Here is a 19,121-nt window from a genome sequence, read left to right as displayed (position 1 = left end):
ATCGTTTGGGGAAGGAACAGCGTGGGAAGGGTGTTAGTTAATTAAGATGAAAATTCTGCTCTGCCCTTCAGACTTCATCCGCCATTAATAGCGTTGCCAGGCCCCTCCTGGCCACTTAGTACAAGCTACACTGCAAGCAGGAGAGAGAGTATGGCTTAAAAATTGTTCTTTCGGCTAAAAATGAGACTTGCACAGTGGAAATTATCCATTATCTCTCAAACATCCAGGCACTGCTTTTGATTAGCACCTGGAGGGAAAAAATTAAACTGAAGTGGCTAACAAGGCTAGATGGCAAAGTAAAAATAATTGCAGTCTGGATCTGCAAATGCAGATTCCTTGTTTTCAGACAGGGCCATTACTGCAATCCTTGCCCATCTAACTGAAGTGCTGGGAAGATGCTCTGCGAAAGATTTTTGACAAGATCTTACATATTTTCTGTGCTTCTGGTCCCATTGAACTCAGTTCCTGCAGCCATTCAGCACTTCATATTTCTCAGGACAGGCCCTCCTTTGGTCTATATGAGAAGATGGAGCTGCAGGACTTGGCCTGATGTCTGCTGATAGGAGGAATGTCCTTAATACCTGACATAATTAGTGTTAATGTCCATCTGTCTTGGCAGTCTCTGAGGCAATCGAATGCGTCATGAAGTCTGAGCCTGTCCACACTGAAGGCTCTTTTCTTTGCCAAGGCAGCTAAAGCTGCATGATTATTTACAAAGCCCAAATTTATTGTAAAACAGTGGAAATACGGAGTCTAAATCTCATGGTAGTTTTAAATATGATTCCTTGTTATCACAGTATATTAGTATATTCCAGTGTCCTGCCAGTTCTATTCTGATTCTTTGTTGGACTCATCTTGCCAGGAGTCAGCTGTTGGTGCGTTTTCTCTGAACATTAATTCCATCTTTGCAACCTTTCTCAGGGAGCTTCACAGCACCATGGACCAGCATGTTGCAATCGAGTGAGCAGTATTGTCTGGCCTGGGAATCCAAGTACTTGATGGAGCTTGGCAATGCCTTGGATTCCCTGCTGAATGGTTTTGTGAACATGATGGCTCAAGAAGCCCTAAAATTCACTGTCTTGTCAGGTAAGAACCTAAATCATATCAGATCTGCTTGAGTGGCTCTTGGGCAGTTTCACTGTTGGTGTCTGTTTAAAGGAGCTTTCCTAAACAAGGAAGACTTCTGAGAAGGCATCTCCCTTGGCAGTATTGGCACCGCTCTGCAGAAGTGGCCTGAGAACCTTCTCTGCCACATCTGTGATTTAGATTTGCTCTCCTGGATTGCTGTGCCTCTGTGTCATTGACTCGTTCTTTTAAAATTACAGCTGGAAACACCTTCCTTCGTGCGTGGCTGTGTTTATTTCTCTATGTTATTACGCTGTGTTTTACTGCTTTACATAAACCTTTCAAACATGCAGGTTACATTCACGTGTAGCGTCTGTTTGCCTCCGTATCAGAACATCAGATTCTTTCTTATCTTTAGTCTAGCAAAACATTTCTCAGATCAGCTCTTGAGAAAGAAGAACTGGAAATGACAAAAGGTCCTAGGTTTAGCTTTTAAGTTCAGTGAACTGTCTTGCTTTTGATGTTTCCTAAGAGCAGCCCAGATTTGTGACTCTGCCGTGCTGTTTGCTTTGTGTGTTGCAGGTATTGTGACGGCCTTGACTTGGCCAGCTTCGCTCTTAACTGTTGCCAGTGTCATTGACAACCCCTGGGGAGTCTGTCTCCATCGGTCTGCTGAAGTAGGCAAACACCTAGCACATATCCTGCTCAGTCGACAGCAGGTAATTGGCTAGAAATTATCCAGGAATAATGTCTGGAAGGGATTTGGCCCACGGAGGTTAAGTTTTATAGTCATGCTACTATCAAGTGGTATCTTTCCAGGGAGAAGAAAATGAATAATAAACTGAAAAATTAAAAAATGATGCATGAAGGTGACCAGCATGTATCTGGTTCATTGAGGAAAAATAGGAAGTCCCAAGTGAACCAGAGAATTCCTGCTAAGATTCGTTCCATTTAACCTAGAGCTTTTGTAAATGAAGACAAAGAGATCCAGGTCGTAAATGCCAAGTGGCTTGACCATGTCACAAAACAGCCAGGCCAGCTCACCTGGTGGAAATTTGAGAACAGAAAGTAAAGATAGGTGAAAAGGAAAAGAGAATACAGAGTGTTAAAAATATTCACTGATAATTAAGAGACCCTAGCAAAACGACGTAAGAGAAGACTGCACCGTGAGCCACGTTTTTGCCTACAGAGAAGTGAAATGGGTTGGTACCTGAAAGAAGTGACAGAAGTTATTAAGCCTCCCTGAGAAGGCTTGCAAAAGACGTTTCTGTCCCCCAAAAGCCTGCCATTATTTGCTGGGCTGTCATTGGCATGGAGAGAGGCTGTTTTCTGCTGGCCACGCGTTCTTCTCACAGGCACGTTAGTCCGGTATCTATTATAGAGGAGCCCTATGGGAGCCGTGGCCCCAGAGCTGCATGTCATAAATAACAGTGTGAAACAGCAGAGTAGAAACAAATTTGATTTCTCATAAAAATACAATCCCAGGAAAGGCAATAAACTTTATTTCATACAAGCCCTTTGTTTTGCTTGGGGGCATTTGTTACTGCCTTTTAAGCATTCGCTGTTGTGAAAACACACATTCCAATGTGCTGGAGCGTCTAAAAGTAGTTAGCGTGATGTCTAGGGAGTCCATTGCACACCTGCTCCCTCGTTAATACAAAGGCCATTTTTCATTGTTGTTGAGATTAGGCTCCCTTTGATCCTATAGAAAATCTTATTAGGCCATTCAGAATAAAAGCTTACCCCACATCATTTTTATAACAGCCACACAGTGCTGCTGCCATTCAGTCTTAAATCTAGAAGTGGTCAATATTTTTGTATTACAGCTTCTTCTTCTGTTTATTTAAACATTTCTAGGAAAATTTTGTTCGGTGAATTAGGCTTTCCTTTGGAAATTTCAAAACAATGACAGTGAATGTTTTGTTTTTGTTTGAAATATCTACTTTGTTGTAACTTCTGATCAATGGATTCTTTGAATTGATTTTCTGAGTATCAAGAAATACAAAATACTCAGATATGCAGAATTCTGAATGTTGAATGGTGCATAACTTTAAGGATACAGAATCCCTTTGAAATCAACCAAATTGCTCGAAAGTTTAAAAGATCATGAACAAGCCTAAGTGTTTTGCGTATCGGGGTCTCGTGGATCCTATGGCCAGTCTCTCTTTCTAGGTCTAGAACAGTATTTGATGGTGTTTCCTCCTTTCCTTCTTTCCTCCTAGGGCAAGCGACCTGTCACACTGATTGGCTTCAGCCTGGGTGCAAGAGTCATTTACTTCTGCCTGCAGGAAATGGCTCAAGAAAAAGGTAAAATTCACCTTCTAACCTTTTTCTCCTTTATTTTCCTTACTGCTGGTAGAGAAGTTTTTCTTCCAAGAGGAAGAGTTCTTCTGGAACAGAGCTTGGGTCTTCTAGGATAGGACAGAAACCTAAAAAAAAATGGTTTTGAAATGCATTTGGAGCCAAATTCTACTGTCATTTCCACCAGTTCAGTGGATTAAATCCGCTGTCTTCACTCGAGGTGCTCCAGTGTATCAGTTTGGTCTCCAGTCTGTAAACAACAACTTGACATTTTGTGACATTCGACTGCTAGATCAGTCTGTGAGCTGCCCCCGCGCCACTGTGATCTTGGCAGAGGATGCTTTGCCTTTATTGGAAGCTCTCTGTAGCTATTGTATCTGATTCCCTGAGTCCTCCCTTCCATTTAAGTCACTGAAATGCCACTGTCATCTGCTATTTTCATGGTAATTTTTCCCCAAAGTCAAGTATAAAACCATCTGTCAATTTATTACCCGTTGTGGTTCTGTTTATTAATAGATTCTATTTTTGATTTAGAAAAATAATAAAATCATTATGATCAGTTGATGTGAATTGCATCTTGGAGTTGAGTCAGCAGTGAGTGTGTGCGTGCAGCCTGCCTTCCCCCCTATGTGGCTAATTTAATTCATTAACCATTTAGCCTCACAAAGAGCTGCTAATAAATAAGGAGCTTTATAAAGGAAAATGTTCAATAAAGTCCAAGAAGGTGGGAATAGAGTCAGGTGAGGACGGAGGAGGTCAGCATTTTTTCTGTTGACAGCTGTGTACCAGAACTTCGCTTCTGGTTTAAGATGGAAGTCCTCAAATACAGGAATTCTGTTCTCAAAATAAATCTAATCAAATCCAGAACAATCCTAATGGAGTTATACTGAAGCCAGAACCCAAATCCTAACCTGGCCCTAGACCTACTCTTTTTGTGTCCTAAGAATGCCAGGGGCTGAGATATTTTCAGGCTTTTATTTAATGGTCTGCAGTCTCTTGCTGGAATAACATGGGACCGTAGCTAAGTAATACGTGAAAGGAAATCATTAGGGGTCTTTAAGGTTGGCTGCCATTCTAAAGAAATCTAGGCATTGTAATTATGTATCATAGCAGCTCCCCACTGTACGCTAATTTTTCAGTTCCTTAATTGAATTATGAAAGCTGAGTTGTTTGCGAGATGAAAAGCGGCATGTTCAGCGCAGATTGCCAAGGCATTCTTCACATGCACATTCCAGTGCAAGCCACAGAAGTAATGGAGCTGGGACCTGGGACATCTGAGACTGATTTGGGTTTGGACTTGGATGTCTCACACAAAAGAAATACAAGGCCTAGTCATGCAGGCCTTTTGTATCCAGATGGCAGTGGCATATCTGAGGACAAATAACTAATCATGGATTATCCAGTGAAACACCATGGCAGAAACTCAAATTCTATTAAAAGAAAATACTCTTCTGCAAAGCAATTAAATAACATTTGGGATACTTCATCACAAATGACTTCAGAAGCCAGAGCTTAGTAGGCTTCCAGAAAAAGACGTTATAGCAGAAGATGTAGTGATGACCCGTCAGAGACAAGTTACTACATGGGAAGATCATTGGTCTGATTTCTTCATCACGATTCCCATGCATTTTAGTAAATAAGAAGTGTAAACTAATGAAGATTGATAATGGCCTGAACCTGAACCTTGAAGCCATACTGCGCTTGATAGGAGTGAGGTATCACACGTCGCATATTTGTCTAATACTGATCACAGCGTCCTACAGATTCGCATGTGCGACCAGTATCATCACTGGGTTATCATCTCTGCTGTGGTTAGGTATCAGGAGTACTGCTGCCAAACTCTGCCGTGAAACACTGTCCTTGGCACTGCATCTGTCCACTGCCCAGAGAGAGCTAAATTCCATCTCTGTTCTCTTTCCAGTGAGGACTAACATGATGAGATGCTTTCCTCTTTGCCCAGTGAGTTGTACCCTAAAGCCACAGCAAAGCCTAGCTCCCAAAGACCGGTTAAGGCCTCTGGGTCAGCCTGTATCTTCCGCGCCGTTTCTGGACAAATCGTCTTACCCGTTTTTAATTTTTGCCCATCAGTAATTGCCTTCCCCCCCACCCCCACCGTGCAGACTTTATTATTCTTCATTGTATGAAAGATTTGCAAACTGTGAAATACTTTAACTTATCTAGAGTGTCAGCAACTATGTAGGCCAGTGATCTGTTCTCAGGTTTCTGTCCCCCTCAGTCAACATTCGAAGAAAATTAGTATCTTTCAGCCAAGGCTAAACGTTTTTGTTCTGAGCAAGAAATAAGCTGTACAAAGGACTGGAGAAACAAAAGCTTCCAATACCTTACCCAAATGTTCAGGATCCTGATGAATTAGCTGTTTATTCAGTTGGCTCACACTGCGGCCATGGAATTTAGTACCACGGTTGGAACGAGCTCCCCGTTCGCAAGGCTCTGGGTTTCTTTTTCATCGCCCATGATTATGGGAACAGGACTTTATTGCTCACAGATTACACTAACAAAATTGAATTGCTCTTTGCTGTTCTCTTGATTGGTGCAAAATTTGCTTTGCAATAGGAAATAATACCACGAGAGCTCTTTTGGATTGTTGTCAGGCGCTGGGGTTTACACTGCAGAGAAAGATGCAGGCACTGCAGGCAGCTCCAAGTCTTTTACTGCTATTAGGGAAAGGAAACCAATTGATGTACATTTAAAAATTCTAGCCAGGCAGCACCTTTCCGTCATAACTTGATGTGATATGCAGTCATTCTCACTTTCACTTCCCCGTAAACTTCATCATATTATTTTACAAACTGCGAACGCCAGCCTGAGAATGGTTTAGCTCACATCTTGTACATGCTGGTCTCCCACAGGTGGAGAGTACGGATTTGGCATGCTATGCCCATGAGTCTCCCAAGACATGCGCTGCTGTGAATTTCATTTAACTGCTATGGCATCAGGTGCTTGATCTCTCTTTACAAAGAAGATTTATGAATAGATTTTAATATATTGTTTAGGAGTTTAGGAAAGTAGCAGAGCTGCCCAATATTTCTTATTCAATCATTATTTCTACTGAAATTCCCCAGCTGCAGCTGTCTGATAAGATAGGAAGATTTATTATGCTTAAAAGTCAACATTCCTTTTCAGCAAATCGTGCCCTGGGCATTCAGGTTAAAGTACCCTTCAAGAAAATCAAACCAGTTTGATAGATTATTACTTCTTGTTGGCAAATGCCTTCAATGTTGCTAGTTCCCAATCAATATTAAGAATTTGGGGGTTTTCTGTTGCGTGTACAGGTCACGTTTTTCACGAACTCAGCTCTAAGGACTGGTTGTGGGAAGAGTGTTTCGTGCTTAATATATGACAACGTTTGCTCACTATATGGAATGTCAGTCCCTTTCACTTGTTTCAAAGCATAATAGTTCAGCTCTGTGCAAACCCAGATCAATAGGCCTGTGGAAAGAACTTTCCACAGGTTTGCTGCTTGAACTTGCGTCTTTCTCGACAGAGGCCAGGCCACTTCTCCCTCTTGCCATCAGCCCAGTTCCTTTCGCTGTCTCAGGATCTCTAATTTTCACATTTACTGACTCCAGCTGGAACTGTGGACACTTAACATTTATGCAAAATGATGTTTAAGATCCTCCTTTCCATTGTTTCTGTCTTTAACATTTAAACCACAGAAATGATGACTTTTCTGTAGTACACATCTGAACATACCCCTCCTTCATGTATGTGTAAAGATATATTTTCTGATCCGTCTTCTAAATCTGAGCTGTTCTGCTTTCCTCTTAATAGACTCTCAAGGGATCATTGAAGATGTGGTCTTACTGGGAGCTCCAGTGGAAGGAGAAGCCAAGTACTGGAAAGCTATCACAAAAGTGGTGTCGGGCAGGATCATAAATGGTTATTGCAGGTCTGTACGTGCTCAGTCCCCTGCTTCATTATCCTAGCGTCACTTTGAAATGATTTTGCATATTTATCCCTTTCAAACGTTTTGTAAGCGAATAATTGTTCAGCTGGTGAGTGCGTTGATTCAGTAGCGGCAGAGACGGCAGTGCCAGAGCCTCTTCCCTCCGGAGGTCTCTCCCTCAGATTAATTGGAGATGACAGTCTTCAGGAGACACTTGAAGGCTGTTCTGTCTCCAGCTCTTGACTGTTTGCGATGCATAGTTACACTGGAAGCCTGAGGTGCTCAATATGTAGGTCCTGTTCATACGGTGGCGGTGTTACATCACCCTGGCAGCTCAAAGCTGGGTCACTGTGTTTGTGTGCATAATTTGACATATTCTAAGGCCCCTTTAAATCTCAGCTTTATGTAAAGGACTATCAATACGGCCGTTAAGTTCACTGACAGTTAAAGAATGCAAATTAAAATCTATAAAAGCTTTGAGATACAATTCACTGGGGCTGCTTATGGGGAACAAGATGTGAAAATTGCAGTGGAAGGGAAGGAGCTCAAGATAATTGAAGATTTTTTTTTATATCTAGAGTCAGTTTCTGGTGAAGGTAGTCCACATGAACAAGATATTTTACTTACAAAGGAGGTATAGCAGGAATAGCTGTAGCAAATGTACTAAGGATGTGAATGAATAGAAAGGTTACCTTGAAACCAAATATCAGCCTTTTAAAACAGCGCAGACAACTGCTATGCAGAGTTGTGAGAGCTGCCGGGTGAGAAGAGGGAGATTCAGAGGCATGAAACAGCTGAAGCAATCTTATAAGAGCTATTAAGAATTCAAGTGACAGTATCAAATCTAATGACTGTGTATTGGAAGATAATTGTGACAAGAACACTGCTTACCAGCACAATTAGAAGAGGGGAAATTAAAATGAAGGAATGGAGCAGGGAAGACTAAGAGCATGGGAAAATAAATTGAGAAATAACCAGGCAAGAAGATTAGCAAAGAACATGTAACTGCAAGTCAAGACAGCTTATAAAGCCCTCAGCCCTCAGGTCAAGGACAGTTGAAAATGCTGTCGGTACTTTCCCTACACACATACATATGTATGCCTACATACAGACGGATAATGAGAAAGTATTGTACTACTGTGCATCTAACATAGTATATTATTTTACAAAGAAGAACTAAATAAAAGAGTTAAAAGCATTCAAGATTAAAACAACAAATTATTAACCCCATCTGTCGGTTAGGCTGAAAATTGTTGCTTTTGTCCTTTTTGGATCACAGGAGGTTTTATGGATGCCGGATGTGCACACCAGTTACAGTATTTCTCCATGTGACATAAGGAAAAAGCAATTGCTTCCTCCTTGGGAGTGCTTCTGTGTTCCTCCAAGAAGCCATAAATGATAGCAATTGTTGCATATAACTGAATTTGCCTGGGCAAATATCATTCCTCCCTGTACTATACAAAAATCAATTTCACTGCAAAAAGCTCAGTGTATTCATTTCCTGTAATACAAAAAAAAAAAAAAAATCTTTTTATAGTTTCAAAGCCTGCACGTGCTGTTGGAATAAAATAGTATGTGTGTTTGTACCTCTGTGTGCGCAGTAATTTGGTTAGTCTCTGCTTTGGCAAGCCCATGTCTTGAATGTTGAATGAAAAATGAGGTAGAAATTGTAGCTCACAAATAGGAAGAAGCAGGTGAGGAGACTGTCCGGAAATATTCCACTACGCTGGTTCTCTACTTTGTCCTCAGCTGCTGAATTTGAGGGTTATTCTGTTAGCATGAGGGGCAGCTAGAGGAGGTAACTGAGGGATATGGAGAATTTATGTGAGGATATTAGATATGAGAGAAGGATTATACAAACATTTCGTGGTAAGACCTCATCTGATTCTGATTTCTCTGGTCTCTCATTTATACAAATTGTGGCCTCGTTCTGTCACTTTAGGAGTAACTCTATTTAGGTCAGATGAATTACATTGAATAGAATTCCTGCAAGATCAGATTTGGGACCAATTTGTTGAGCTTCAGTCCAGTGTAGCTTGTCTCCTCCAGCTTTGAAGTCTGAAAGGACATGGAGAGTGAAAGCCAGCTGTCAGAGCTGTTCCATCCGATTTCACAGCAGGCTTACAGAGTCCTAGTGGGAAACCTTAACCAAATTAGTTAGACTCGCTCAGCTTTTGAAAGAGCCCATGCCTGAGTAGCGAGGATGCGTTGCAAAGATTTTGCAGAGCTCTGCGTAGACTTACAACTTCTAGCATAGACCATTTTGGAGTGGACAGGAGCAGCCAGAAACGGCCACCTGTGCAGGTGCATTTCACCTGCTGCCATCACAGAGTACAAATACCACTTGCATCCAACTTAAATCTACTCTATAGAGTCTAGTGGCGATTAGGTGCCCAGATTTTATGCTGTTGCTCGGCGGGGGAGAAGAGGTTATGTATTTCCAAAGGACGCATCGCCTTCTCTCATCATGCTATCGTCTACCCTGAAACTGTCACAGTGACTTATGGCAATACTTCACAGTGGGAACAAACTCTTCCTAGTTCTGTCATTGAAACCATGTGTTTATACAGTACCTATAAATCAGGAGCACTCCGAGGAGCTTCACAGTCGATATTTATGTCAGCAACATTGGTATTGTAGGCCTCATCACATTTACAGCTGTCTACAGGCTGGAGAACTTCTACCTATTAGTACATTAAAAAGATTAAATATGTGAATGTATGGCAATCTCTAAGCAAATACAGAAATAAATAGAAGGGTCAGATTTTTAAACCTGCTGCGCGTAATGAGACTACACCCATGAATCAGGATTGAGTTCAGACTTGCACTACTGTGTCCCAGGAACCTGCCCTGAATTCGGCAACTGCTGTGATTCCTACATCAAAGCTGCAGCAGGTCTTGGTCCAGACATCACTGCGCTTCCCGGCCCTTTTCCTCTCCTCGTGGTCTGAGTAGTCACATACTGCATTGGTTTGGCAACAGGATTTATTCATGCTCTTCTTCTGCTCTGCTTCTAGGGGGGACTGGCTGCTGGGGTTTGTATACAGAACCTCTTCTGTCCAGATCAACGTTGCAGGCCTCCAGCCAGTCGACTTGGATGACAGGAGGATGGTAAACATGGACCTTTCATCTGTAGTAAGTAGTACTTCTTGTATTCTCAGTTTTTTCCATCTGTCCTTTGCTTGCAGCACTGTAACCTCACACTCATTGAGTAGGGGAAGACGGGATACTGAAGAGAGCACCTCTACGTACATTGTCGCTCTTTCCTTTCTTTGAGATAACTCTCATGTCAGACTTCATTATAGATTTTGTTGGCCCAGCCAGCGCTCAGTATTGAGCAAAATAATGCGAATTTGCCTCTCTTGTTGGATATGTTTGGGGTTTTTTGGTTCTGAAATATCTCATACTGGAGACAGAAAATGCCGTTATCCTCCGAGAAAGACCTTGCTGTCTTGCAAGCCTCGGATCAGCAGGTAGGATCAGCAGCTGGGAAACCTGGAGCTCAAACATGTGACTGCGGAGCAGGTGCGACCTGCAATCTTATCTCAGTGGAGCCTTCAACACTGTTCAGGTTCATACAGGGGCAAGCTCATAGGCCTTGTACCTTGGTCCCCCGGGATGCATTGACACCGTGGTGCAGGAACCAGTTTGTAATTACAGAAGCTCTGTGGTATCGATGGCTGGTTTGCTAGGTCCAGACCTGGGCTGCTGCCTTTTTGGAGCGTAGGTCTCCAGGAAGCAGGAAGAGATTAATCTGTATGTCGGGCAGACATTTAGTTTCCTCAAAGCTATCTGGTGTCATTAATGATAAGCCACTATATTATATGTCTAGCAATATTCAACTCAATTACCTTAAGCAAACTAATGATCTCATTGCCTTGTCTTTACTCATGAGTGAGCTCTTCCACAGAAAATCATGCAGAACTTAGCTTGTGTATTCATATTGACAGTAATCTTGGACATGCAATCTTGTTTTTCCATATCTTAATGTTTTAACTCATTTTTCACTCTCTGCAAACTGGACTGGAAGATGCTCAGCACAAAGCTCAGGATACTTCCATGGTCATTGTTCCTGCCGTGACTCCTCCCAAATGTCCCCACAAGCTGGTAGGGATTGTCAGCGTTGCTCTGGAGCCAAAAGCACTTTTAAGTGCTTTCAGATTTTTTGGAGCATCAGCCCGCTGAGCCTATAAATACCCAGCTGTTACCAGCTCATTTCATTCATTATAACTGAGCTATGGTACAGCTCTTGCCAGAAAACACAGAGCTTAATGCTGTACAGATAAAATAGAGACTTTGCAGAACAAAATACAGGCTTCCCAGAAGGAAGTGGTATAGTAGAGGCTTTTAAACATGCAATTTAATCATTGCATCTTACAGGGTTGCCTTGGTTAGCATTTCCACATGCTCCCACATCCATTTTTTCACTGTCCCCAGAGTTGCCATTAGTCGCTTGCAAGCAGTGACATCTGTTGCTGGCATGAAAAGAAAAATGGTCAAAGATGTCAAGCAGTGGTGGCACTGGGGTGACTTTTCCTGTTAGTTAAGTCTGTGTTACTCTCCTCTTTTTGACTTCTCTTCAGAGACCCTCTTTCTGTTGACCTTCTGCTTCCTGAACTTTGAAACCCCCTGGAGTCCTGCAGACTTTATCCTGCCTGGCTCGCAGTAGCCCCTCCATTTTTCCCCCAGCGGAGCAGTATTTACATTGCAGCTAAATGAATAGTGGTTGCAGAGCTGCTATCTGCTAATCTTCTATTGTTGTGCATCTGTATCCGTGCTGCATGATGCCAACAGACAATCCCAGCGCTGTTCTCATTTCAGAAAGAGCTGACACTTTCACTTGCTCAATCTTACTGCAAAGCATTGGGGGGAAAAAGAGCAACCCCGGCAGGGGGAAAAAAACCTATGTTAAGTAGTGTCATTCTCTTGATCCATTTTCCAGACCATGGAGCTTTATGAAAAGAAATACAGTGCCTTCTGATAAACATTTGAAAAGTAAAAGGAGCAAGAATGGGGAAGGAAATATTCAGGGGCAGTATTTTTTAAAGTGGCAAGAAAGCAAAGATGGATTTTGCTGCAAATATAGTGCAGTAGCATAACAGAAATACATATAGAGATATTTTCTGTAATGGGGACCAGCTCCATCCCTGCAGATGCCCTTGCTGGAGGTCCCCGTGAGTCTCCTGCCAGGAATAAGAAAGGACAGGCTGTGATAGAAGAATAAAGCATAGGTGATGCAAAGGTGCTCAGTGTGCAAATATTATGCAGGCAGCCTCAGTGTTTTAGGCATCTCCCAGTCCATCCATGATGAAAACTGGATTGGATCCAAAGGGCTTGGTTCTCTTTGCTGTGGTAGCATCAGAATCCTCAAATAAGTGGAGGACTAAGAGACCTCAGTATAAACAGGAGTTCACCTCCAAGGCATTTATTGCATGTCTCTCTTGATTAGTATGTTTTTTATCTGACTGTCAGTAAAAAAACTGAGAGAAAAATGTCCTCCCACTCAGCAAATGCAGTTATAAAAGCCTTCCTAATGGTTACAATGGGACTGATTTATTCAGTAGATTTATTTGACAGCACCTGTTACAGAGACCAAGGAAGTAATTGAGCTGTAGTGTATTAGATTGATTGCTTTTTGTTCAAATGGGATATTGTAGATTACATTTTGCATTAACATTTGAATATTGCAGAAATGCTCAGAGTCAGAATGTAGGCAGAGCATTTTCACAGAGGCTCGCAAGTCAAGAAGGGTGCTTAAGTTTCTCTGGGCAGTTTTACTGCAGCAGAAACCAGGGATGAACTTGGGGACAGCAGGAATGCCTGGCTGGAAGTCTAGTAGAGAGCATGGATGGATCGTGACAATCATTGCAGAAGTCAGTACTGTTCTCTCGTTAGTCCAATGTGAAAATTGTCGTAAAGATCTTTAGACTATGATTAAGTTTTGCATTGACTTTAAAACTCCTTCCTTTCCCATGCTTTCGATGGCAGCTAAATTCTCCTTTTCTTATTCTTTATCAACACGTTGTCTGGATGGCAGCTGCCTACCTGCTGCTGGTGCTCACAAATTCCTGTAAAGGCAACACGTGGCAACACCAACTGAGAGTAAACCCCTCCTTATGCAAACACCTGGAGTGCCAGAGCCGTGCTCTGTACAGCCCACAGACTAAAGATACAAGGTACTTTTTAATCTCTAGAGCAGTCGTTGCAATGGTACGTAGAGAGAACATGCTGATGCATTTCACAGCCATGTTCTTCTCCTGCAGCATCTCTGCACAATGGAAGGCAAAACAGCAGAGCTTCTTTTCAGAATAATCTGTATCACACATCAGCACACCTTTGCTTTTTCCCCTGAGATACCTCAAAAGCTTTTTACCTCTTCTCTTCTTTGCTGCTGTAACTGAGCAGTGGGAAAGCTCTCTTTATGACAATGGTTCAAACCCAAGACTAACTGATCTCCTTCCAAAAGCTCCCTCAGAAGAGGGGCCTAGTATTCCCATTGCGAGGGAAGGCAAACAGATTCCAGGCAGTCTGGCCTTCAGCCAGGCAGGTACACAGTGTACATAAATACCGTAAGCAGATGAAAAGTCGGAATTTTGTGAAATCCAACTGATTTGGCACTTCTGTGAGTCAGGCTTTTTTCCTAAAATGCATTAAACTGTGGGGTTTTTTTCCCCTGTATTCCCAAGACTTGCAGCAAACAATAGGTTGTGGTTACGAAATGTGGATTAATTAAGAACCCTGGGGAGTTCAAAAGGCAAAAGGTTGCCTGTGTCTCATTACACCTTTGTTTCACTTGTTTCAAATGAGCAGTGCCACCTCCCATGGTGACAGGCATTAACAGGATCAGAAGAGCAACAGCTAGAAGCAGAACTCGGCTTCGGGCAGCGGCTCGAAGGAGCCTGGAGAGCCTTCTCTCACATCTGGGGGACATGCAAGTCTCTTTGGAAACAAGTCTACTTGTCTGCTAAGCCATAATGTCACAGGGATGATTTCTTCCTCTTTGTATGTCCCTGCAACCCTGGAGTCGTCAGTGGCTTAGTTTTCTGTGATCCTTCTTGCTGTTGATTTGGGGGCTCCGAGAATCACCCATTAAATACATATTAAATACATTTTTCCCTTTGGGATCCAAGCAGAGGGTGCTGGCAATGTCAATATGTTAGAACAGAGGAAGAAACTGAAAAAGCTTTTCCAAAAAAGTGCAAATGGAGCCATTAATAACTTGCGGTTTGTTTTTGCTTTGTGGCAGACAAAAACTCAAAGGCTGGTGTCCCTCCTTGCTTCAACACAGATGTATTGCTTGATCCTGATGTACTCTTTGGAAGGCTGGGGATATTTAGCTGCTTCTAAAAGGCAGAGACAACCATTTTATAGCATTCCTTGAGCCTTTATTTCGTTAAGTCTGGTGCCAAAATTCACATACGCACTGCCACTCAGAAGCAGCGTGGTGCCATAACAGTGTTGCCTTCCTGCAGATTTGTAGAAGTAATTTTCCCATTTCCTCCACTGTGCCTGGAACATGCGTGTGTCGTTTCACGGTGGGTTTCCACAACATCTGTTTGAGCGCATACAGTGTTCAGACACCCCGACTACCCTGGGCAAAGCTGAATTTTTGGGACTGCACCCCTCTCCTTCAGAAAAGCTGACTTTACCAAGTGCCATGTTTTAGAAAGATTCACAGCTAGTTTATGTTTACATCTAATACAAATCAACATATGAAATTTACTATTTTATTTGAGTAACCAGCAAAGTTTTTATACCATTACATCTTTCTCCCATGGAGCGTAACAATTTCCATCACTTATCACCTTTTATAGATTTTTCTCTTACGCTTTACACATTAGAGCACCTTGCATTTGAAAACAGGACTGTTCTTGCAAAGCCAGACATTGCAGGCTCCATTCTTGACAGGTTTGCAGCGAACAGGTTTGTAGCTGTTCACTTTGCAAGCAGCTATCCTGATCACAAAGTCAAAGCTGCTGGCAAAGCTGCCAGCAAAAGCAGTAGGAGTTTTCCCTAAGTAGTGTTAATAATGTTTGATTCTGCATGAGTGGCTACACAAAGCACAATAAGGTGAATTAAGGAGAGAGAAATGAGCTTTCTATTTCCTGTCCTATGTTGGAACACGAGTGCTAATTCTGTGTAATTTTTGCGTTCAATTTTGAGGTTTGTTTCTAACCTCTTCAGCTAACGTAGAAAGAAAATTCAGTTGCAACATCCAATTAAAAGTGTTAATCAAGGGGAAGACTGACTTAGCTGACACATTGTGTACGTGAGGTTTTCTCCTGTAGCACAGTTTCAGCTAATGTGTTTGAGATCTTGCAATTACAACAGCATGTGTTATTGATAGCTGAATGTAGCTGAAATACCGTGAAGCTTATCGCTGCCTGCTGCCCCAGTGACACAAGGGTAAGGTAAGGTCTTAAACTTGCTGCAGATCCTGGTGCGATGGATTTGTAGGAGATCGCATTGCTAAGGAGAGATGTTGCACTACTCCATAGCTGCTGAAATTTCCCAGATGCCCAAGACTTCTTGCCCAAATAAGTTATGACCATCAACTGATAAAGGAGATTAAGGGATGAATAAGCTGAGACCAGGTCATTGTCCCCAAAGACGGCAAGAATTCCCTCAGTTAACCAAAAGTGATCTTGTTTCGTGGAGTTGAGCTGAGAAGCTGGTTTGAAAGCCACAAAGATGGTAACGTTTCAGCTGCCAAATCTTGTGTATTCCCGCAGCGAGATGGGGAGAGGAAGGGTGATCAGTCCCTTTCGGTGTTACAGAGGAGTCGTCCTCTGCTGCAGGCAGGTCCTATTATATCATCCTGATTATGGAGACTGAATCTCATCTCAATGTTTTCATCTGGACTCTTGAAAAAAGTTCTCCATAATCCTGGCTTGATCAATATAGCAGATATTTTGGATCGCTAGTGGACTGCTGTAGTTTATAATGTCAGATATCTGGGTCCTCCAAGCTATTTTTAGGAACAGTCCAGTTTGATATATCAATCCAGTCTTTGTTTTTGGGGTTCTCTTTTCCTCTGAGGCCCGAGAGATTATCTTCAAATTATTCCCCAGCGATAATTATATGTACAGTTTATGATGGGCCTTCTAAAACATTCTTTATACCATCTAATTTAAATAATTTCTACTTGGATTAGCACCAAAAAATAAGTATTTGATTATAGCCACCTTAAAAGTGAGTGGCATGTTTTGCAACTTCGATGTAGCTGGAAAGACTCTTGAGTGTTCAGACACCAACCTAATAGCTAAAGAAAAGAACCGATTCCACTTCTGGCAGTCAGTGAGAGCATCGGCAAAAAAATAGTCAACAGCAGCTCTGCGAACAGTTGAGAAATTCATGGAAGCAGCTGTTGCCCTCAGCTGGCTGGCTTGGTGTGCGGAGTGCATTACCTGTCAGCAGAAGGACATTTGTGAGGGCACCTTTCCCTTGAAACTCTTTCAAGGGCTCTCTTATTAATTCAGAATTTATGAAGCTCCCTCTCCCTAATTTTGTCCTGCCCGTCATTGCTGACGTACAGCTGCTCTCCATCTCATCCCCTTAGGGCTTCAGACTTCCAAAACTTATTTCCTCCATTTACTTCCTCTGTTTTCTTGTTATATTCTTGTATTTGACTCCTCTCCATCATACAGTCCTCTTGGAATTAGCGAAGGTAAATTGAGAGTAAAGCTGGCAGAGTTTTTCAGCAGTGGACGACTCCAGCAAAAACAACAGTGTTTACTCAGAATTTTCAACATCGACATGTTCGCACAAAACATATCAAGGTTTGGTGGAAAAAGTCCTTGGAAAAAGTTACTGCATTGGCCCGAGTGCTGTCTGAGGGTCACGTCCCTCAATTACCGTCCCAGAGGTGAGAATGACTTGATCAATAAGTTGTGGCTGAAAGATGATTGCATGTAAAAATTACAGTCTTCCTCAAGAAATGCCACTGTAATTAAAGGAGAATTTTTACCGGTCAAGTTAGTTTTTAAACAAGAAGAAAAATAAGAATTGAGTGACTTACTCTATTCACAAGAATTGTAATTGTGTGAAGGGATGATTTAGAAGCAAAGCCTATTAGCTTCAGCTGAATCATGCTCCAATCTTTATTCCATTTTTTTTTTTAGAGCAGAAATAGAAACATGAAAGAGGAATAATGCAAATTACATTGACAGTATTTTCAAAATAAATTCAGCTCTATAAAGTTTTCCTCAAATATATTTTTATTAGCTTCTCCTCTGCTGGAAGCCAGGACCGCTAACGCTCAGGATATACCTATAGTGCAAGCGCCATGGATGCAAAATTCACATTTTTTAATAAATCCATTTAAATTCCAGCTTCTGAGTTGGTGCACATGTTCACTGTCCTCACTTTTGGAAAACATTGATTCCTAAGAACCCAAACAGAAGAATTTTATTTCTATTTTAACTTAATTCAGCCACAGCCTCTTTCAAGGTTCGTTTAATGTTCTTCTGGTTCTCACTATGGGAATCTGCTCTGCCACTGGCCTTTGCCAGGTCCAGCCATATTCCCCTGCCTGAGCAGCATTAGGTCTTTGCCGTAAGCTTTCAGAAAACTGTGGAAAACAGGACATTTTCTGCCAGGCTGAATGCCCTCTATCGTGCAAGACGTACCCAGCACTCTGAATTAAGGCTTACGCTTGACAAGTGGGAATAACGCTGACCAGAGGAGCCTGCCAGCTTGGCAGAGATGACTGCATTTTGAGTGATAACCTGGCATAGCTTGGGCGTCCGATAATCAATCAGTCTTTGCCACCATCTGGAAGAGGAGGGCTGCATGGGTTTGGAGGCAGTATCCCCCAGAACTGAGGATTTTTTGGGAAGCCATAGCGGCATTAGAGTTTCTTCCCTTCTTTACCAATGCTACCCCAAAACTGGCTGGCAGTTTATTTCAGATCGCAGGGTGGCATTCCGGTTCTCTTCCTGAAGGACAAACTCGCTCCCACTTTTGGAAACGGAGAGTGAACCCAAGAGTTGAACTGGCAATGACAAAAGTTGCTGAGCTGGCTCTGTTGAGATGTGCCACCCGGAGGCGGTTTGCATTTCATTATGTGTGTACACAAAGTGTCTGACACACCAGCGGGAGGAAAGGGCTGCTAAAACGTGAGGCGTGATTATTATCTGAGCTTCAGAAACTGCAGCTCACTCTATTAACTCTTTTCACCCCCCACAAAATACCGTTTTCTATTAAAACAGATATTATTTGTCCAAAGGGAATCCTGAAACTGTGATGCCCTCCAAGGTAGTCATCACTGCTCCTGCTGAAATAACGAAGCTCTGGAGAGATGTTTTAACTTGAGGGTATCTTTTTCCTGCATGATAAAGTTGTTCTTTGGACGTGACAGGCTCAAAACAAATCAAAGAGGTGAAATTCTCAGCCGTATTAATGACCTGCGCCCCTGTGACTTGCAGAGGGTACCTGTGCATCCTCCGCTCACGCTGCATGCCTCCCTTGCTCCTCAGTAATTCTCCGTGAATCCACAGGATGTTTGGTCAAGGAGAGCAGGAGGAAGGCACAGCCCAGCTGCTCTGTCCTTTATCTCTCCCTGCAGGTAGCGGAGAGGCCAAGGGACTTTCAGCTGAGCTCTTGCAAAGTACGCAGCCCTGCAAAGCAAACAGCTTTGCGAGCTGCGGCAGGCTTTGGAGCCGGTGTGCGCTCTTTGCATCGGCCGCTTGGGATCGGTGGAGGAGCTCTTTTTGAAGGAAACTGGACAGGATCTTAAAACAGTTGGCTCTGGAGTGAGCAAAGACTTCTTCTGCCATATTGAGCAGAGAATGCCGTCGTGATACCCAGTGTTGTGATGGAGTAAGAGTCTTGCCTGTGCTCATGTGAG

At 42.6% G+C, this 19,121-nt stretch overlaps 1 protein-coding gene across 2 annotated transcripts in view; it reads left to right on the top strand.

Annotated features, from left to right (window-relative positions):
- TMCO4 (transmembrane and coiled-coil domains 4) overlaps window positions 1-19,121 on the top strand; it is a 40,949-nt gene that overhangs the window by 17,580 nt on the left and 4,248 nt on the right. For both annotated transcript variants that reach the window (XM_076356345.1, XM_076356346.1), the window contains exons 9-13: window positions 922-1,086; window positions 1,648-1,784; window positions 3,288-3,372; window positions 7,159-7,276; window positions 10,291-10,408. In XM_076356345.1, the coding sequence (XP_076212460.1) occupies window positions 922-1,086; window positions 1,648-1,784; window positions 3,288-3,372; window positions 7,159-7,276; window positions 10,291-10,408 (623 nt within the window). The remainder of the gene's footprint in view (window positions 1-921; window positions 1,087-1,647; window positions 1,785-3,287; window positions 3,373-7,158; window positions 7,277-10,290; window positions 10,409-19,121) is intronic.

The sequence above is a fragment of the Aptenodytes patagonicus genome, chromosome 19, assembly GCF_965638725.1.
Source record: "Aptenodytes patagonicus chromosome 19, bAptPat1.pri.cur, whole genome shotgun sequence".
In the NCBI taxonomy this organism is placed as follows: Eukaryota; Metazoa; Chordata; class Aves; order Sphenisciformes; family Spheniscidae; genus Aptenodytes; species Aptenodytes patagonicus.
The sequence above is the reverse complement of the archived record's forward strand: the minus strand, read 5'-3'. Positions and strand labels throughout refer to the sequence as shown.